This window comes from Pipistrellus hanaki (assembly GCF_964339955.1).
Source record: "Pipistrellus hanaki genome assembly, chromosome: 2".
NCBI classification, from domain to species: Eukaryota; Metazoa; Chordata; class Mammalia; order Chiroptera; family Vespertilionidae; genus Pipistrellus; species Pipistrellus hanaki.
The window spans coordinates 190073798-190095775 of record NC_140504.1 but is presented as its reverse complement, the minus strand read 5'-3'; the positions used below and the strand labels follow the sequence as shown (position 1 = coordinate 190095775).

Below are 21978 nucleotides of genomic sequence, written 5' to 3'. Positions count from 1 at the left end.
GTTTACATTAGGGTTCACTCCTGGTTACATTCCGTGGGTCTGGACGGTATACTAGTATATAGTGACATGTGTCCACAGAGGATCTTACAGAATAATTTTACTGCCCTAAAAATTCCCTGTGCCCTGCCTATTCACCCCTCCCTCTCCCCTTACCTCTGACAACCACTGGTCTTTTTGCTGTCTCCATCCTGTTGTCTTTTCCAGATGTCACACAGAGGGACTCACACAGTATGCAGCCTTTGCAGACTGGCTTATTTCACCTAGTAATATGCATGAAGTTTCCTCCATGTCTTTTTGTGGTTTGACAGCTTATTTCTTTTCTTTTTTATTTCAGAGAGGGAGGGAGGGAGGGAGGGAGGGAGGGAGGGAGAGAGAAACATCAATGATGAGAGAATTACTGATCGGCTGCCTCCTGAATGACCCATATTGGGGATTGAGCCTGCAACCCAGGCATATGCCCTGACCAGAAATCGAACTGTGACCTCCTGATTCACAGGTCAACGCTCCACCACTGAGTCATGCTGGCTGGGCGACAGCGTATTTCTTTTTAGTGCTGAACAATATTCCGTTGTCTGGATGTACCACTGTTTATCCATTCACTTAACGAAGGGACACCTTGGTTGATTTCAAGTTTTGGCAATTATGAATAAAGCTGCTATAAAACCTTGTAGGCAGGTTTTTGGGTGGAAGTGTTCAGCCCCTTTGGGTAGATACCAAGGAGTGCAATTGCCAGATCACATGGTAAAATATGTTCAGTTTTCAAAGAAACTGCCAACTGTCTTCCAAAATGGCTATACCATTTTGCATTCCCACCAGCAAAGAATGCAAGTCCTTTTCCTCCACCTCCTGTTCAGCACTTGGTGTTGTCAGTGTTTGATCAACTATTTTGGCCTACAAAAATGGCAATTTCATATGGTTCAACTTTACGGTTTTATAATTAAGTTTTAAGTATTTTAGGCACTCAGAGCATTTGTCCTTAATCTATACTACCTTGCACTCTTTGATACAAAGAAACATAACAAACATGTGGGCAAGCAAGCCAATCAGTTTAAATGTCAATCTTTATAATTCTGTAATCTAAAAGTAGAGATCCTTCTAAGAGGATGTGAAACAGCTGATAGAACAAAACAGCCAATGAAGGTCAGCTCCACCTTATTCAGAAGCCCAATTCTGAGAACAACAGGCAGGCTCTCCTCCCCGATGTGGAGATGGCACTCTGTTAAATATTCAAAGTGCAGAAAGCTGTCACCGGGTCAGGAAAGCCAGGATGCAAAGCAGCCATTGGAGGGTTTTGTAAGAGCGTGTGGTGGGGAGAAGTTCTGCCCTCCTGGATTTCCCCGCTCCCTCTGCTGGGACACTCCCAAAGGTCTCCTCCCAAGTTCAACCAGGACCTACGTTTTCCAGGCCAGTGTCTTAGAGGATGTCTGCTTCCCTTTTCTGGCCTCAGGACAAGGCAATTTTATTTAACAAAGTCCCCTGATTCCTGTGCACAGAAAACGAATCTGAAGGAGAGAAAATGCAGACTGAGTATAGATGAAACCATGTGCACCTGGTTGGCAGTTGAGCGTCAACCTATGAACCAGGAAATCAGGGCACATGCCCAGGTTGTGGGCCAGATGCCCATTAGGGGACGTGCAGGAGGCAGCTGATCAATGATTCTCTCTCATCATTGATGTTTCTATCTCTTCCTCTCCCTTCCTCTCTGAAATCAATAATATACATTTAAACACATTATACAGATAGATAGATAGATAGATAGATAGATATAGATAAATAGATACATCCATAGACAATGTATCAAACTCTGTAGTATTTCTGGGGGCGGAGTTAAGGAGTGGTTTCATTTTCCAAGTGATATATTTGTATGTTGTTTAAATAGAATAAGTAGTACTTCTGTAGTCAGAAAAACATGAAATTTTAGTATTTTTAAAAAGAGAGAATAAGATATTTGCTTTGATTTACTTCTTTTAAAAACTTCCTACCACTCCTCACTCAGCTTTCCTGCCCCTACTTCATAGCTTCCACGTGGCAGTATTTCTTTACACAAAAAAAGGAGGGAGAAAGAAATACCCTGAACTGGGAGACCAGCACAGGCCGGGCACTGTGCTAGGTGCTTCACCATATTATGTGTCCTACTGCGCAGCTAACGAGGGTACTCCCCTCAGAACAGCTAAGAGGGCAGCTGCAGACTGAAGCCAAAGTTTCTAGGAAAAGGCCCACAAAATGCAGAGGACTGGCCTTGGGGAGGGGACCATCTCTGGGGAGGGGCGCCAGGAGCTGCGTGCTAGTCAGGTATCTCATTTACTCTTCAAAATAAGCCCACGAGGTAGGTTAGAGACTGGCACCTCTATTTCAAGGAGGGAAGAAAAGTAAGCTCATCAGCAATCAGAACGCAGGCTTTATGAAGTGGAGCTTTCTCTTATTCACTGCTGGACTCCCAGGACCAGAACAGAGTGAGCTATGGGCGAGTCTCCAGAAGTACTATTGCTGGATATGGGAATGGATCCTCACAGGCTCTGAGAGGGGAAATGACTTGCACATGATTGCCAGCCAGTGAGCAAGTGGAGTCAACTTTTGGGCTCCAAACTGGTGGACTTGCCATAGGTCTCTTACCTTGTGGCACATGGGAACAAGAGAATGTCTTAGAACCACACTCTGCCTCTGCCTCTGCCTCTCTCCCCCGGCACACCCCTTCCCTGGAGGCCCCGGCAGAAGCTGGTTTGCCTAGCCTGAGCTGAGCCTGGGCATCCAGACAGCATCCCAGTAGGAGCGTGTTCAAACAAACCTTTCGTGGATATGGTGGAGGAAGAGGACATGGGCTTGCCAGATTAGCTGGCCTCCACCCATGCCACCTGCTCTCCTCACTCCTAACCACTCACAGCCACTGACTCCTGAGGTGAGCACTACAGTGAAGTCTATTTCTTTTAAATATAATTGAACTTTTACGTAAAACCAGAGTTGTAAATGCTTATGAAGATAGATCTATTTTTAAAATAGCCTCTGCATAAACAAAGATTTAACTGAAGATGAGCTGGAATGAGGCATCCCTGCGTGGGCACCTGAACTCTACAGTTAACTGGCAACATAACTACAAGTAAATTACTCAACCTCACTGAGCCTCAATGTCCGCATCTACAAAATGAAGACACAGTCTCACTGGAACAAATGAAGACTAAATTATTACATTTAAACGAGATTTAACATATTTACTTAATGCCTTGAATATTCTCCCCGGCACACAGGAGTATTCAATAAATAAGTGCTATTGCTATTAAAGACAAAAATCAAAATCACTAAAATGGCTGTACAAGAAAGGACTTTAAAAATCCCACTTAGCCCAATACCCTCATTAAAGATGGAGAAACTGATGCCCAAGGAAGTATCCATAATAATAAAAGTGTGATATGCAAATTGACCGAACAGCCAAACAGTGGAAAGACCATCGAAGACCTTCCGGACCACCTTCCAGACCACCTTCTGGATGAAGCCAGGCTTGTGAGGGCCAACTGAGGCAGCCAGGGCTGCAAAAGCATGCTCTTGCACGAATTTTGTGCATCAGGCCTCTAGTATTAAATAACTTCTGATTATCCACTTATCATAATGCCTTATAAATTAGTGGGCACCTACTGAATATAGTGTATAAATAATACACTATCTATAATAATAAAGGCATAATATGCTAATCAGACCAGACAGCTGAACCACCTCCTGGACATCATTCTGAACATCCTTCCAAACCACCTTCTGGGCAAAGCTGAGGCGGTGGGGGCCGAGGCACTGAGGCAGAGATGACAGCCATGGGGAGCAGGAGCCAAGACAGGCAGTTAGGGGTGATCAAGCAGGCAGGCTAGCAGTTAGGGATGATCATGCAGGCAGGCAAGTGGTTAGGGGCAATCAGGCAGGCATGCAGAGGTAGTTAGGGGTGAACAGGCAGGCAGATGAACAGTTAGGGGCAATCAGGCAGGCAGGCAGGCAGGCAGGCGAGCAGTTAGGGGCAATCAGGCTGGCAGGCAGGCAAGTGGTTAGGAGCTACCGTGTTTCCCAGAAAATAAGACATCCTCCAAAAATAAGACCTTGCGCATAGAAAGATAAGACATCCCCTGAAAATAAGACCTAGCGCATCTTTGGGAACAAAAATTAATATAAGACACTGTCTTATTTTTGGGGAAACAGGGTAGCAGTCCCAGATTGCGAGAGGGATGTCTGACTGCCAGTTTAGGCCCGATCTTGCAGGGATTCCCATGGAATCAGGCCTAAACTGGCAGTACAACATCCCCTGAAGGGTCCCAGATTGTGAGAGAGTGCAGGCTGTGCTGAGGGACCCCCCGCACCCCAGTGCATACATTTTGTGCACCAGGTCTCTAGTATGACATATTTGCTTAATTTGCATAGAAATTGTTTAAAATAGCCCCGCTTAATGATATTACTCCCTATGGCTCCAGAATAAGTTAAAGACAATTTCTCAATGGGAGTCAACACCCATCGGGACCTGCACTGTCCAGTACAGTAGCCATTAGCTACCCGTGGTTATTTAAATTTAAGTTAACTAAAATTTACTAAAATTAAATGCTTAGTTCCTTGATCCCACTAGCCACACCAGTGCTGAAGAGCCACACATGGCTAATGGCTACCGATGGAGCATTTCCATCATCACAGAAAGTTCTAGTGAACAAAAGCGAAGACATCCTTAACCGAAGCCTAATTTCTGTTCTTAAATAACAGTTTTAGTTTTCTAAGTCCTTATTGTCTGCTAATAGCACTACCAGAACATAAGAAGGAAGAATTCATTAGCTTTCCTTTTTATACTAATCTGCATATTCTTATAAAAAGTTCAAAGCAATATATTATTGGGGGTGTTGGAATTTAGGAGACTAGGGGACCAGAGAAGGTAAAAGCAAAAAGGGCTTTAATAAAATATGTTCTAACCAAACATTATAACTTGTGCCACTGTCTCCCCCTTCCCCCCATCAGTAAACTGAACATTCTTCAAAACAGGTCAGAGGCCCATTCACCAAGCTTCACTTACACAGAAGGACGATTAAGACTCAGTAAGCAGCCTAGCTGGTTTTGGCTCAGTGGATAAGAGCATCGACCTGCAGACTCAAGGGTCCCAGGTTCAATTCTGGTCAAAGGCACATGTCCAGGTTGCGGACTCAATCCCCAGTTGGGAGCATGCCGGAGGCAGCCAATCAATGGTTCTCTTTCATCATTGATATTTCTATCTCTCTCTCCCTCTGTCTTCCTCCCTGAAATAAAAATGTATTAAAAAAAAAAAAAAGATTCAGTAAGCACCTGTGGTTTTCCAAAGACATGACAATTACACAATTTATTACACAATTACTAATTTCCTTTACAATTTATTTCTCATGCCAAAATACTCATGTGAACTCACCTAAGCCCAGAATAGTCACACACTCACTTCCTTTAATGGTACAAAGAACAAGCAGTTTTGATAAAACCAGACCTAGAAAGCGAACCTCTTTGCCACCACACCCACCACCATCACCTTCTCTGAGGTTCCAGCAGGCTGGCACCCCCTCCAGGAGCCAGGAGAGCCACTTGGCACTCTTAGCTCTCGGGATAACTAGGACACATGACCAAGTTAAAGATTCATATGAGTTTTAATTACTGTCGGTTCCCCTAAATTACTGTTGGTTACCCGACTTCTGGCATGTGCTCTTCTCTCTTCCTGCCATATCTATACTCACCCCTCAGCCTCCTGACAAATGAGTCCTCTCATCTTGGCTTCAACAAAACACCGCCCTCTGGGATCCCAGCCTTGAACCCCCTCAGCCAGACACCTTTTTTAATGCAACAGCAAACAAACCCTTCCATCAATTACCTCCCATTCCACAGGTTCTTCTGTCTGACGGTCCCCACCTGAACAGTCTCCTTGTAGATATGGAAAGTATCTTTATGCCTAGCCCAATGGGAGCACATACCAATATTAAATGTTTTTTTTGGAAGAATGGGTGGATGGAAGGGCAGACAGACGTGGAGAGCTGTGGCAGTCAGAGGTGGTTTGGTGAAGTCAGGTGCTGGAAGGTAAGTGGAATAGACACCAGCAGAAAGGAGGAAGGCAAGAAGGGAGATGCTGCAAGCTGAGGCCCAGAGACAGAAACAAGCCAGACACTCGTGGCCCACAGAGGAAAGTCTTTTATATCGATAGTTACATACATTTATTTCAATTTTTGCTTGCTACTTATGACAACTGAAACTGATTTTCCATTTATTCAACAAACCTTTTCCACATCGCTATATAGTCTTCATGTTTCACATTTTAAGGGCTACAATACATCCCGGTGTACAGATATAAGATCATTTTTTTAACCTACAAGAGGACATCCACCTTTTCTGTGGATATTTGCTACTGTAATTCATGTCTCCTATGTACATTATAACAAAAGAGGAGCTATAGATTAAAGGGGCGTGGGTTTGAATCCAGACCTGTCCCTCCGCAGAGCACTAGCTTTCTGGATTGGTCAACCCAATTGCCAGAAAGCTCTTTCACAGCATCATATTGGAAAGTGCGGTCTTTTCATGCATCTGGAGAAGCACGTTCAAATACCGGTATGCTTCCAAACGGGCCTAAGTTTATGTGGCAGATCAAACAGTGGCCTACCTCGGAGTGTGGAGTCCAGATTCTAAAGTGTTAGGCACAGAACCCCCCCCCCCCCCCCCCCCCCCCCCGCCTAGTGATTGATTCACGGTGGGATCTAAACAAGCCACAGGCCCTGCTTAAGCAGTAAAAATTCCACAACAAAACAGAGGTCAAAGGCATAAGGTTTAAAGTCAGAGCATCTGGCTCTGCAACTTATTAGCAATTTACATATGTTTCTAAATTTATATAATTTATAATTTACGTAATGTCACAGGATCCTAAATTCATAAGATCCCATGCTAGAAGAATTATGGGAACTAAACTGCTAAAAATACAGTTGTCTCCCCTTACCCACAGTTTTACTTCCCATGGTTTCAGTTACCTGCAGTCAACTGTGATCCAAAAATACTGAGTGAAAAATTCCAGAAATAAACAATTCATAAGTTTTAAATGGCTGCTGTTCTGAGTAGTGAGATGAAATCTCCAATATCTGCTCTATCTGCCTGCATGTGAATCATCCCTTTATCCACTATTTCCTGTATATGCTACCCGCCCATTAGTCACTTAGAAGCCATCTTGGTTATCAGATCAACTATCGAGGTATCACAATGCTTGTGTTCAGGTCACCCTTATTTTACTTAATAATGACCCCCAAAGCAGAAGAGTAGTAATGCTAGCAATTCGGATATGACAAAGAGAAGCTATAAGAGTTTCCTTTAAATGAAAAGGTATGTATAGGGTGGGGCAAAAGTAGGTTTACAGTAGTTCATATGAAAAATATTTAATAAATAATACAAGAATAAACTGTTTAGCATACTCAACTGTAAACCTACTTTTGCCCCACCCTGTTTGTATAGAAAAATACATAGCACATATAGGGTTGAGTACCATCCTGGTTTCATACATCCACTGGAAGTCTTTTATATATGTATATATTTATTTTTTTAGTTAATTTCAGAGAGAAAGGGATAGGGAGAGGGATAGAAACATCAATGATGAGAGAGACTCGTTGATTGGCTACCTCCTGCACGCCTCCCACTGGGGATGGAGTCCACAACCTGGGCATATGCCCTTGACCGGAATCAAACCTGGGACCCTTTAGTCCGCAAACTAATGTTCTATCCACAGAGCCAAACCAGCTACGGGCCACAAGAAGTCTTGGAACAAATCCCCTGCAGACAGTGGGGACGCTACAGGATAATGCATGTGAAGTGCCAACGGAAGTATATAGAAAGGGATGTTACTGCCTTCCTTTCCTTATTAACTCTGGGGGCCTACTGAATGCTTCAGGTGGTTTGGAATCTGGTTGTGCTTGTTCCAACCAGACCATCACCTGAGGCTTGGAAATAATGTTTTCTCTCCTTAGAGAATAAGGCATGTAATGGAATTCAACTCCCAGAATTTTATTTGTTAATACAATGCCTCCAGGGGTGCTGGAGTAACAGTCAAGCCTCACAAAGCACTCGGAGTGCATCCCAGAAAGGTCCAACACTATTTATGTGTCCATTTTCTGCCCGTTAGTCATATGATGGGAGGGCCCTTCCTTAGGGACCATAGCAACCAGTTCTAGTCCGTTATCTCAGGAAATGCTTCCTCAACAATCAATATGTACCAAACAAATACCATGGTTATAAAAATAAAAGCATGATCCTGGGGGAAACTCCCACAATGCTTCAGTGTGCTCTCCATCTGGAATTCAACAAGCCCAGAAACCATAGTCTATCAACATGGGGAGAAAAATAAACACACCCATCCAGCCAGTTTCATCGTAGGCAAAGGACAAGGGAATTCTAGCTACCAGATAAATGCCTCTGGAGGAAGTTATTTAAAAGAAGGAATGAAGACATTAAAATGATTAAGGGAATGTGAAGACTGGACCCATTTCCCAGGAATCTCAACTATTGCCAAATATGATGAAAGGTAGCACAGGCTGCCATGAACTTGGGATGTGGAGATCCTGCCCATTTGTGAGCAGGTGGTGACATCCACAGCCTAGCGCTCCGAGATAAAAAACCTCTGTGTGTGTGCGGCTGCACCTCTTGGGACTGGACTAATTAGTTTTCTGTTGGCTATCTATGTAAGCAGCTAACTCTGGCCTCTCTGCTTAGTTCTGGCCCTCGCTGCAAGTAAGACACAGCCAGGGCATGGAGTAAGTTGGTCCCAAGTTCAAATGCTAGCATGGTCACTGACAACTATTAACCCCATATTCTGTTCTTCATTTCAGAGGCCACCTGGATGTATACAGAGAAGAGGAGGGAGGGCAGAAAAGGGGGAAAAAACAAAACAAAAACCTACAGTACTCAAAGCCTAAAAGTGATTCCAAACCCTGAGCACAGTTAGAAGTTACTGTGTGGGAAATGAGGCTCCCTTTTAAATGAGAAGCTGCAAGCTCATTCTTACATTTTTTTTTAAAAATATATTTTATTGATTTTTTACAGAGAGGAAGGGAGAGAGATAGAGAGCTAGAAACATCGATGAAAGAGTAACATCGACCAGCTGCCTCTTGCACACCCCCCACCGGGGATGTGCCCGCAACCAAGGTACATACCCTTGACCGGAATCGAACCCGGGACCCTTCAGTCCACAGACCGACGCTCTACCACTGAGCCAAACCGGTTTCGGCTCATTCTTACATTTTAACATGTGCTCCAAATTACCAAAGCAAAACTGGGGACAGCCACTTAACAAATAGCCTGCTTTGAGCTGCAAAAGTTTAAAAAATGCTATAGAACATTTGTTGAACCACCAACATAAAGCACTTTCCTATATACATAAAAACGACATCCATGGGCCAACTTCCAGAGTGTATTAAGGGATACATTTTGGAATCAGAAGGACCCATTTAAAGGTCTCCTCTTGCCCCTTATTTGTTGTGTGACCTTGAGCCAGATTCCTCTGAACCTCTTGGGCCTCCATTTCTACATCTGCAAATGGGGGCATGATCAGGGCTATGGTAAAGATTCATGAGATGGTGTCTATAGTGTTCATTACACAGGGGCTGAAGCAGTGCAGGCATGATAAATCCTCTAAGCATTGTGCCCAAGGACTGCCACCCTAGAAGCCAGCACGTCAGAGCCTCTCCTTAGAGACGCAGTTGCCAACCGGTGGTCCGTGAGGTCCGAAAGGTTGGCCGACTGCTGCCTTAGAGTGATCATTATACCTACATCTTATATTTATGGTAGTCCTTACTACAAGTTTGTTGTTTTTTTTAGATTCAATCCAATTTTCTTCCCAGTGGGATGGTACTCATTTGCATGACAAATGATGAAATCCCTACAGATAATAATGAGCATGTATGAAGTGCACACATATGAGGCTAGAGCTACAGCACTTCGTTCACATTATTCTTATTTAATACTGTCAACTACCTTGTGAAGGGAATAATATTATGTCCACTTTACTGATTAGGATGTAGAGGCTCAGAGAGATGACGTACCTAGTTCAAGCTCACACAGTACAGAAGCAGCCATACAGCGGGATTCAGATCCAGTGGATTCATATCCAGGGGTCTCCTTCCACTATCCTATACCAGGCCACCTTCCAACAATTGGTTTTTGTTTTGTTTTTTGACCATTTTCTTTATCTTGCTTCCTTCATGTACCCAAACATTCTACATGCCTTAAAATCAAACACATGCCCGAGGCAGCAGAATCTTGCAGGTCTCTGGTGGGTCACAAAGAGTACAGTACCTCTGACAACTTATCTGCCACCTCCAAAAAAAGGAGAAAACTGATTTTTAAAAAAAATTATAATAATAATAATAAGCACAGGACATGGGGCCCGGGGGTTGGGATGAGGGTCACTGATTAGCACCAGGTCCTGCTCCTCTCAAAGGCCCTGGGTACCAAATATAGCTGGCACTCCAGGGTTGGCCACTCATACCAAGAGAAAGAAAAAAATTAAGCCATTTTCCAGAAGAGTGACTTTTATTATAACCTGGCAGTGCCATTTGAAACAACTTGTTCACAGAGAGGCAGGTGCATGCTCTGCAAGGCCCATAACCAACAAGGCTTTCCACTGAGCTGTGGGAAAAGCAACGCCTCCAATTCAGAACAGAGCATCAACACGAGGTCCACACTCTCTCCAACCGTTTCCACACCTGCAGTCTCTCTTGGCTCTCACAGCATGCTAAGAGTCCATGTCAGTATGTATGGGGGGGGGGGGGGGGGGGAGGAAATGTTAAAATATGTACACAGATAATAATTTAATTAAAAAAAAGAGTCCAGCCGAAACCGGTTTGGCTCAGTGGTAGAGCGTCGGTCTGCGGACTGAAAGGTCCCAGGTTCGATTCCGGTCAAGGGCATGTACCTGAGTTGCGGGCACATCCCCAGTAGGGGGTGTGCAAGAGGCAGCTGGTCAATGTTTCTCTCTCATCGACGTTTCTATCTCTCTATATCTCTCCCTTCCTCTCTGTGAAAAATCAATAAAATATATTAAAAAAAAATAATAAAAAATAAAAAATAAATAAAAAGAGTCCATGTCAAAAATAATCACAGTATGTAATAGTTACTAAAAATAATAATAAATTTTAAAATATTTTAAAGCCCAGTTGGCATGGCTCAGTGACTGAGCATCGACAAACCAGGAGGTCACAGTTAGATTCTCAGTCAGGGCACAATGCCCAAGTTGCAGGCTCGATCTCGATCTCCAGTGTGGAGTGTGCAGGAGGCAGCCAATCAATGATTCTCTCTCATCATTGATGTTTCTATCGCTCTCTCTATCCCTCTTCATCTCTGAAATCAATAAAAATATATTTTTAATAATAATAATAGTTACTGTTACCATGTGTCTGGATTTGCATGTATTAACTCAATTTAATCCTCATAAAATCCAGACACTTTTATTCTCACCACTTCAATGTGAGACAAGGAAACTGAGGCAGAGGGTGAAGGAAGCTGCCCAAGACTACGGGCTTGGACCTGAACCCAGGCAGTCTGGCTCCAGAACCTGCCCTTCATGCCCCTGAACTCTAGAATCAAAACTGCCTAGGATCTCTCAAAAGCTCCCAGGATGGCTAGTTGTGTGACTTCGGGCCAAGTGCCCAGTGTCTGTCATGTACAGAGTCATCAATGAATGCCAGTGCAATTAAGATCACTGTTCCCCCCAAGCCCTGATCCCGCCATCCCCAGCCCCTCCAGACAGTCTCGATGCCAGCAGTGGCTGAACGCATGAAGAATGTGCTGACCTCATCTTGGAGGCAGACCCGCTCTGCACCCTCCATGTTTGTCCTTCCTACCTGAAGGGACACTGACTGACAAGGAGCTCACACTGACTTCATGAGAAGCCAAGGGCTTAAGTGCAAAGGAGATCTGGACACCACTAGAAAGTCTCACACCAGACTCAACCCGCCCTAGTGTTTAGTCTGCTTTAGGCTTAACTACATGAACTGCTGATATTCAACAATTTCTGACATAGAAAACAGCCATTTCATGTGGCTCAACCTAAATGGAGGAGGAGCCCTTACATTTATTAAAGGCTTATTAGACATACATCCATTCATTCATCCATTCATTCAACAACCAACAGCGTTAGAGAAGGGGCTGTCACAACGACGAGGATGTGACAAAGAATAACTGTGCTGCCCAGAAAGCAAAGGTGCGCCCTACAGATGGCAGCCTAAGGCGTGTCTAACACTTGAAGATTTAGCAGGTTTCTTTCCAAAAAGAGACCACAGCTCAGAAAGTTCCGGCTGCTTTCATTTAACAATTCAAACTAAAAAAAAAAAAAAATCCCACAAACTTTAACTTCTAACCTAAACCCAGACTTCGGCCACTGCGGTCAGACAGACCTACAGGTGAACCTCTCACAGTTTCCTCATCCATAAAATAAGCATCCTGGTGAGTTTGTGTGTATGAGAGGCAAGACAGAGGAGCTGAATAAGCATGAGCTTTTGGGTGGGATAGACCTGGATCCACTAACTAGCTGCCACTAACTAGCTGGGGGCCCTTAGGCAAGTCACTAAGCCTTTCTGAGCCACGGTTTCCTGAACTCCACAATGAGGAGACAGCTTCCGAGGGGTGGAGTTGAGAGAGTTTGAGACAGTGACTGAGTATCCAGCAGAGACACTGGCAGAAGGAAGGTGCTATTGCTGTGACTAAGAGAGCATCCAGGAGGGACTTCATAACGTAAGGGATGAAGACTGCTTCCTCAGGCCACCTCCAATTTCTGGTCCATGAGTGTTCTACTTGATACAAGTCAGAGACCACCAGGGGTCCACACCCACTATGGCTGACAGAGATTTCAAGATGGGAGCTGTCTGGAGGAGAATACACAAGAAAGGACAGTGCACTTAGAAATTCTCAAAGCACCTAAGTGGCCAACCCTGGCCTCTGCTGTGTCAGGGTCTATGTTCCTCGATGGCGGGTCTGCATCCAGCCCCAGGGACCCACACTGACTGGGAGTCTCCAGTAAGCTATACTCAGCAGAGAAGCAAAGAAAAGTCAGATATGAGGCAGGGAACATTCAAGAGTAGCTCCTTCAGTGGTCGCAATGGCCTGAAACCAGACTTCACTGGGAGTGTGTGGCGGATAAAAGCTCCTCCTTTAGTTTCTCAGCACAAAATTGTATCCTGGAAGCCTGTCCAAGCGAAGCCAGACACATCCCATCAGGGCCAAAGCCTCATAATGGAGAAGCCTGAGCAGCAGCATCAGAGGTGAGCAGTCTACCAATCATGGTCTATCAATCATGGCTACGAATGGGAAGAGAAAGGGCACTGGGAATCCCCAGGAAATGCTCAATTCCAACAGGAGACTGCTCGCTATTCACATATCCCAGAAGGTAAGCACAAAAGCATCATTTCGTGACCTTAATAGTTTTAATTAAAGACATTTCACTTGGTAAATGTAATGAGTCCTCTGCCTAAATCTTTTCATGAAACCTCTGAGACAGTTAAGTCCAAATAATGTTCAATAATATAATGGTTTCAGATCAGATCCAAACTCAGAAGGGTCGTGCTGAGTTGAGTGCTAAAAGAGGAAGCTTCACAGAGCAGTAAAAGCAGGGGTTGGAGAAGTTCAGGGTCTGAGCCAGTGGTAACAACTGCTTGTCATCTGCAATGAGAACTTTCCAGCCGGAAAGCCCTGGGCTGGGAGCCCTTAGACTGCCATCCTTGGGCAAGGGCTCTACCTCTTTGGGGGGTCTTAGCAGAACAAGGGGCTATCGCTTGCCTTCCAGGCTGGCTGGGAGGTTCAATGAAACACCACCTATCAGCCGTCTGTATTGATAAAATAATCATATAACAACCAACACTCTGCTGTAATTACAAAGGTCCAGGCAGAGTCTACACTTTCTGCACATAAACTCACCTAATCCTCGCAATAATCCCTCTAGGACAAGTGGATGGAACCACTAGGGTTGCTGCCTTGGAAGAAATATGACTACTGGTCAGGGCGTTCATCACTGGGAAGTTGTAGGTGAAGGCTCCTCCCCACAGATTTCCAGAGAAATCGGGACGGGAGGGGCAGGGAAAGGGAAAGGCGATGGAGCGGCCCCCACGCCCACTTGTGTTGGAATTTGACCACCCTGGTTCTGTACTCATGTCCAAGTCGGTCGCACTCTCAGATTTACCTGCTCCATCTGCCTCGTCCATTTAGCATTAAGACTCACATTCTAACAGGCCTATTTGACTGCCCAAGAGCATCCACGAATGGCGACCTAACGGAAAAAATACCAGAGACAGAGGTGCCTGGTGTCCAGGGCACAAGCGAGTCACTACCCAGGAAGGACTGGTATCCTCGCCTGTGGACTGAGGGTGACGTGAGAACTGCTTCACAGGACTGCTTTGGGCATTAAAAAGTGGTCTGTTACAGCCGCCAGGTAGCACCTCCACTCTGCAGCTCTGGTCGCTGTCCCCCTCAGCAGACTGGGCGGCTTCCACATCTGTTTGCCCAGAGGCTAATGCCGTGCAAATTTTTTAAAATATATTTTTACTGATTTCGGACAGGATGGTAGAGGGAGAGAGAGAAACATCAATGATGAGAATCAGTGATCAGCTGCCTCTAGCATACCCCCCACCAGGGATCATGCCCGCAACCTGGGCATATACCCTGATCGGGAATCAAAGCATGACCTCCTGATTCATAGCTCAACGCTCATGCCGTGCAAAATGAGCAGAAATCTGATGCCCCAGCAGATAGAGAATGACTGGGCAGATGGATCACTGGGCTATCCAGACTGAAATCCCCAGTCAGTCGTTGGTAGGATATCAGGCTTTGCAGACACCACTATCTTAGGATTTAAAATGACCAGAAATAGTTGCTGGTCAATGATAAACCATCTTATCAGAATGCCTTCATGGGCCCTCTGGGGACAGAAGTGTCACACTCAGCCCCAGAGGTGGTAAATCACAACGTGTCATTCTGCCCCTATCTTCCTCAGCCATTCCTTCCTTTCCATATCCAGTCGCACAGTGGCCGGGACCTTTGTAGCCGCACAGCTGATGCTTGCAAAAGCCTCTTTGACTTCCCGGATCATTCCTGCAAACCCCAGCCAGATGACTCTTCCTAAAATACCGCCTCTCTGCCAGCCTCCTCAAATTTCTACCTGCCCTGTCAAATATGTAACTGGCTCCACACTGTCTCAGATCAAATGCAAACCCCTTAGCCTAGCAACTCCGGCGCTCCACAACTCACTCCCAGACTGAGGTCCCTAAACTCGCTCTGTCGCCTCCATGGCTGGTCCCCAATCTCACAAGGCAGACCAGACCCCTGACCTTGCTTTTGGTTCCAGACCTCTACCTAGAATGGCCTCTTCCTGACTGCACCCAGGGCCATGCTCCCTGCCTGGGCAAGGTTTCCCCGGCCTTCACAAGTGTGGGCTGGAGTGGTCTACAGCAGCGGTCGCCAACTGGTGGTCTATGAGGTCTGAAAGGTTGGCAACCGCTGGTCTACAGGGCTTCCTGGAGGAGGTGGAATGCAAGTCAAGCCTGCAGAGATGGCAGGGGTGGCCCCTTGTTCCTATTACCACTTCCTTCCTGCTGCTGCACTTAACTTTCTCGATGCATCTTGCCTCCCCTTTTGGATTAGAGGACAGGGATTATGGCTTCTATTTGTGTCCCTTCCTCTGTGGAAAGCAGAATAAGGCAAATAGTGATCACAGCTACCACTTACTGTGGTACCAGATTAAGTACATTACACATTTCATTTCTTTTGCCTGGCATCCCTATAAAATGTTACCCTCAAGAAATGCAGGCCCTGGCCGGGTAGCTCAGTTGGTTAAGAGCGACTTCACTTCCTGATACACCAAGATTTTGGGTTCATCCCCAGGCAGGGCACATACTTGACCAATGAATGCATAAATAAGTAGAACAACAAATCAATGTTTATCTCTTTCTCAAATAAAATTTAAAAATTAATAATAATAAAAATTTGAAAAAGAAGAAACTGAGGCAAAGAGAGATTAGGTCACATACTGAGTGGCAGAGACAGGACTCCAACCCAAATCTGCCAGGCCCACGTTCTGAGGAGCAAGCAGCAAACAAAACGCAGCCACCTCTCTGCTCACACCACTCATTCCCTCAGAGCTCAGGAAGCGCTTACCAAGCACAGGCGACCAGTGCAAGGTGGGGGCAGTGAATGAGAACCAAGCAGACAAGGTCCCTGCTCTCACAGAGCTCCCAGATGCTGTCCCCAGTCCTGTCCCTCTTCTTCCAAGCCTGGGGGCTCCACCAGGCACAGGATAGCCCTGACACCTAGCACCAGGCTGGGCAACAGGTGGTGTCCAGGGCACAAGGAGCCTTGACTTCTGTGGTGAAGCAGAGCCTCAGGCTCCATTAGGGAAAGTCTTCCTTCAAGGCATGGCCCAAAGCCAAGCAAACTTGAAATAAGCCTTCAGTAGGCAGTAAGGAGTGGAGGAAAGGGGACTAGCTTGGGAGTCAGAAAACCCAGTTCCTCCGAGGGACTAACCACATACCCCTTTGAACCGCATCTGTAAAATGGTGATGAGAATAATAGTTAATACTCACATAATTATGTGCCAGATGTTGTTTGAAGTACTTGACATGCATTATTATCTCATTTAATCCTCACAAAAGCCTTATTAGGAGGTACTATTATCCCAAGGCAGTCAGTCTGGCTCCTAAGTCCTAACTTCTTAAATTATGCTGCCTCCCTCCTAAATTATGCTGAACCCTGATGGCCAGGCTGTTGCAGGAGAACACACTAGGCCAGTGGTCGGCAAACTGCGGCTCACGAGCCTCGGTTTACCACTCTGTTGACTAATGAGTTTGCCAACCACTGCACTAAGCTAAAGCTCCTAGTGCAGTGCATGGCACATACCTGGTGTTATACAAACGCCATGTCCACCTCCTTACACCGAAGCATTAACCTGTAAAGGCCAGGTTCGGAATAGCATTGCTCTAGCTGGTCCTAATACAGGTGATCTTGCCATTGCATCCTTTGGGCTTCTGCACCCTACTTTCCTTGGGATCTGCTGCAAGGAGAAATGGGACAAAACCCTGCACCCCTACAGCCCGGGCTCATTGTTTCTGAGGAACGCAGTGAGCGTCCACACAGGTGTCAGGTGGAACCAGATCTGCGTCCCAGCCTGCCATTCACACTGGTCACTCAACTTCTCACTCAAGCTTCAGGTTCCTTGTAAGTAAAACGGAGGATAAGGTATAACCTAGTCACGTTTCTGGGTCACAATAGACCCTCTGTCAATGGTAGCTACCTAGGTTAGAAGGGTAGGACTTCGTGGATGGGAGAGCTTCTGTTCTGCAGAGGAACAGATGATGTGCAATCCACTTCCCCAGTGATGGCAGAGACGAGGGCAGGTACCGCTCCAAAAGATCTGGGAGTGAAGCCTGGTGCAATCCCCAACTTTCTCTTAAGTCTCCTGCCATATCTCACACAGATGTGCTTATAATTACATTAAACAAGGCTCTTCCTCCTTAGACTGCAGGCATATGAAATGTGCCCTCCTCCACCCCCAGGAATGGAAGCTGTGAGGGCACAGACCCTACCTGTCTTGCTCATCACTGTGTCCTCAGCACATAAAGCAGCACAGAGAAGTATATGGTGAGTTAATGCCATCCTGTAGCTTCAGGTAGCCCCAACACACTTCTGCAATTGCTAACTTGCATTTGCCTAATGGCAAACATTTCCCCAACTGGGAAACGGGCGTCTCAATGGTCGATGCACCTCCCCAGCCATTTCTCTGTGCTGTCAGTCATCTGTCCCCTCCCTTCCCCACAGAACGTAAGAGAAATACAGGACTTCCAAGTTATATACAAGAATATCTGCTTTTGGATGTATGATTTATCACCTCCTTAATCTCAAACTATCAATCGTTGGCTACTTTTTCAAACATTCCACCAAACAGAGGCCAATGATTTAAATGAACAGGGCAGTATATATCCATGAGGGATGTATCTACCCAGACCAGCCAAGACACATTAGTGTTAACTATACTGTTTCACTTTGTAATAATATGACAGGCATCACCTATCAGCTTCTGTCAGGCACAACCATCTGTTAGTCAGAGAGCCAACTCATAAGGGGGCCTCACCTGCCCCTTCCTGGGGACAGCCCCACCACCAGTACCAGAATCAGAACTCCAAGTTAGGATAATTCCTAAGCTAGAAGCTAGAGCTGTGTAAGGGAAAATGCTTTAAACTATAAAGCACTTACAGTGGTAAGATTACTACCTGCTAAGAGAATGCATATAAATTCTATTTGCCTATGCATTCTTAACTGATGCCAATAAAAATCATGGAATTTACTCCAAAGTCCAATGCATTTCAGATTCTCAAACCGCTATTTTCCTCCATGGATAACGGAAATCTAGCTATTTGCTCTTCGTTTAAAAACCACAGTGTTCTTAATTCATTTACCTATGCTGCAACCCCATACCCCCACTTCTGTCCACCCCATTATTATGTCTACACAGTTTATGTCAGAGTATTCGGGTAGAGGATAAATTTGACAATAAGCAGTCAGAAACTACTTATCAACTGAGAGCTGTACTAAGAACAAGTCATTGACAGACTGAGTATGAACCCCAAGAGACTTAAGTTCATGGACATAGACACCCCCCCCAAAAAAGAGCACTCCAAGCCAGGGATAGAGCCAAGGAAAACACAGCCAAAAATCCCTACCCTCAAAGAGCTCCCGTTCTGGCCCCAGCTAACTATGCCCGCATCACCGTACTACTATTTCACTATTAAACGCGGTCCCCGTGCAAAGGACCCAGCACACAATCCATAGTCAATAAACGTTCCTGTGCTTCCTTCAATAGCTCAGTTGGTAGAGCAGAGGACGATGTAAATGCTGCATCTCTGAGCACCCCATTATTATGTTTTCTAAACAGTATTCTTTATATCTTCCCACACGGAGGCCGCCTGGGACAACGGGAAGGATAAAGTTAGAGCCTGCCACGTTAGAGTACTTCCACTGACTGAGCAGCACCTTGATTGCGTTATCCAACCCTCTGAGTCTCAGCACAATTCTTTTCCTGTAAAATGGAAACAGCAGTTCCTCAGAGGGCTCTATGTGGACTAAATGAACTGATATAGGTGAAGCTTGTAGCCCCCCAAGATATGGGAGCCCTTTCCCTCCACCGCTCCCACAGTCCTTGCAGACTGTCCAAACAAGGCCCAACTCGGACCTCTGGAGAAGCCTCCCGGGTCATGTAAGGGCATTTTCCCATCACATTTGGAGGATCTGGCGCCCAGGGCTAAGGCAAGATGCCCCTCCCAGCTCTGAGTAGCCCCACCTGGCAACCCCACCCACTCTCCCCGGCTTTTGTCCTAAGAAACATTTACAAAACCTCACTCCACTTTTAAAGTCCTCACCCAACTCTGTTAAGAAGGGCCTTTCTCCACACAGGCCCAGGGCTGGGCCACCACCCCCTGCAGCCAGTTCTCCGCCAATGAAGAGAAGTCCAACGGCATGGAAAGTGGCATCGGCCACGCTTTTAATGAATGTACAGGAAGGCATCAAGAAAAAAACTTGGACAGTCTGAATTAGTCATCCTCGTTTAACAGCAACATCCCTTAATTAAACAAGGAACCAATATCCTCAAAGCCCTTTGGAGCCCAAAGTCCACATGCAAATATCTGCCCAGCCTGGGTGGGAGGAGCAGGTGGACACGGAGCTAGCTCTCTGTCGGCGCCCTCTCCCAAAGCTCCTTGGCCATGTGAGGCAGAAGCCCTCCGGCCCTTCCAGCCGAGGCGCTGGGCCCGCTCTGCACAGGCTGACAAGTGCACAGGAGAGCAGGTGCACATGGGCGAGCCCGTGTGAAACCACAGGGCCAGCCAGAGGGCCCAAGAGAGCGCCCGCCTTCATTACCAAAACAAACACCACGAGTGGAGCTAGCTTCTCCCTCCGAGACAAGACCAGCTCACCTGATCCAAGACACCTCCATAATCAGCAGTTCCGACCCTGACGAGCTGACAGTTCAGGGGGAAAGGGAGGCTGCGCCTGCTGGCGTGCATCGTGTCCAGGCCGTATGCTGCCCCGACCCTCGGGGCCCGTCGGCTCCCCCCAGGGCTGCGGCCTCATCACAAGGGGGATTGTGCGTTCACCCCTGTCCCGTCGGCTCCCCCACCCTCACCCTCCGCTCACTCAGGCCCGGCCGCCGGCAGGACCCTCTGCAAGCGCCGCACCCGCGCGCCCGCGGAAGGGCCCGCAAAGCGCCGCGCTGCCTTCCGGGCACAGATGCCCGCCCTTCCTCCGCTCCCTCCCAGACGGCTTCCCAGAAGGGGCAACCCTCGAACCTGAGTAAGCACAACCCCGGGACCACCCCCCTCCCCACTCCGGGCTGGAGAGTTCCCCTCGCCTCCCAGAGATGGCATAGAGGGGGAAGGGGGGGACCACCTGGGCCGGGGCAGGGCAGGGAGCAGGGCCCTGGAGGGAGGGGTAACCCCAGGACTGAACGGGAGTGGCGCGGGCAACTCTCAAGACTGGTGAGAAGTCCTGGGAAGGGGATCATGGGGAGTGGGGTGGGGTGACGTCCAAGCGGAGGCATGGGCGGAGGAGGAGGAGAAGGAGGAGGAGGAGGAGGAGGAGGAGGTCCAGACGAATGACCAGAGGGAGAAGATTCAGGCTGAAGCTTGGAGGAGAGGAAACAAGTACAGGCTGAGGCCCCTGGAGGAGTTGACGGGGTCCGGACAGGCCACAGAGGATGGCGACAGAGGCCTGGCCTGGGCCACGGGAGGGAGAGACGACGGCCTAGCCCAGGCTACAGGGAGGAGGCATGGGGAACTAGCCCAGGCCATGGAGAGAAGGGAAGTGCACGCCTGGGTCAGCGGAGGGGGTGCCTGGCCTGGGGTCCAGGAGGGTCCGGTGTGAGCTATGGAGGGAGCCCAGCCTGGACCCCGAGGTGGAGCGTGGGACGCCCAGGGCGGGGACTGGGAGGGGCGGCAGGGTCGCGCTGCCCACCGAGCCGCCCGGGCCGGCGGCCCCTCCGTAGCCGGCGGGGATGGTGTGTCCACCTGAGGTCCGGGACCCCGCCCCTCCCCCACCCGGGAGAACCCACCCTCCACGGACCGGGTTCGGCGCGGGGAAGGGGCCGGGAGCTCCGGCGGGGGCCCGCGGGCGGGGGGAGGCCGGCGTCGGGCTTTTACCATGGCGGCGGCGGCGGCGGCGGTCCCGGTCCCGGCGTCTGTGGCTCTCCCCCCAGCAGCAGGGCCCGGCGCTTCCACTTCCCCGGGTGCCCAGGAGTGAACATCCGGGTCAGCGCCCCCCTCCCCCCTGCGCCGGGCCGCCGCCACCTTCCTTCCCCGCCCCGGCCGGGCCCGGGCCCGCCCCCACGCAGCCGGCTCTCGGCCAATGAGCGCGCAGGGCCGCGGCGATCGCCAAGTATGGAGAGCGGCGCGGGGGGGGCGGGGCGCCGAGCGGGGAAGTGAGGGGCGGGGTCTGCGGGGGGCGGGGCCTGCGGGCGGGGCCGGGCGCGGCGGCCCGCGGGGTGGGCGGGCCGCGCTCGGTGGGTGCCCCGCGCGGCGGCCCGGTCCGCGCTGGAGCTGGCACCGGGATAGGACTGTTCCCGCACCCAGACCCGACCGTCCGCCCCGGGGCTGCGGGAGCGGGCGGCCTCGGAGGACCCGTGCCCGCGGACCTCCCGAGCGCGGATGCGGAAGGCGCTGGGGCTGGGAGGGGTCAGTCCCGCCCCGCCCCACCCGGGACACGCGCTCACTCCCGCCGCGGACCCGGAACTGGTGCCATCCGCCGGCCCGGCCCTGCCCTGCCCAGCCCAGCCCAGCCCAGCCCAGAGAGAGTGTAGTGAGTGAACCTGAAATGGAAAGCCGGTGCTGCTGCGTGTGGGACCTGGAGCAAGTCGCTGCACCTGAGCCCCGATCTCTTTAAAAAGCCTTGGGCCATGGCCAGTTTGTTTCAATGGTTAGAACGTCAGACCGAAGGGTCAGGGATTCGATGCTCGGT

The 21978-nt window shown here is 48.3% G+C and overlaps 1 protein-coding gene across 2 annotated transcripts in view; it reads right to left on the bottom strand.

Moving 5' to 3' along the window:
• Nucleotides 1-21328, bottom strand: part of CAPZB (capping actin protein of muscle Z-line subunit beta) — a 113689-nt gene extending 92361 nt beyond the window's left edge. The window contains exon 1 of one of the 2 annotated variants that reach the window (XM_084875259.1): nucleotides 21165-21328. In XM_084875259.1, coding sequence (XP_084731385.1) covers nucleotides 21165-21167 — 3 coding nt within the window. In that variant the 5' untranslated portion in view covers nucleotides 21168-21328. The remainder of the gene's footprint in view (nucleotides 1-21164) is intronic. The other variant, XM_084875258.1, reaches the window with a different exon arrangement.
• Between the last annotated feature and the right edge of the window lie 650 nt (nucleotides 21329-21978).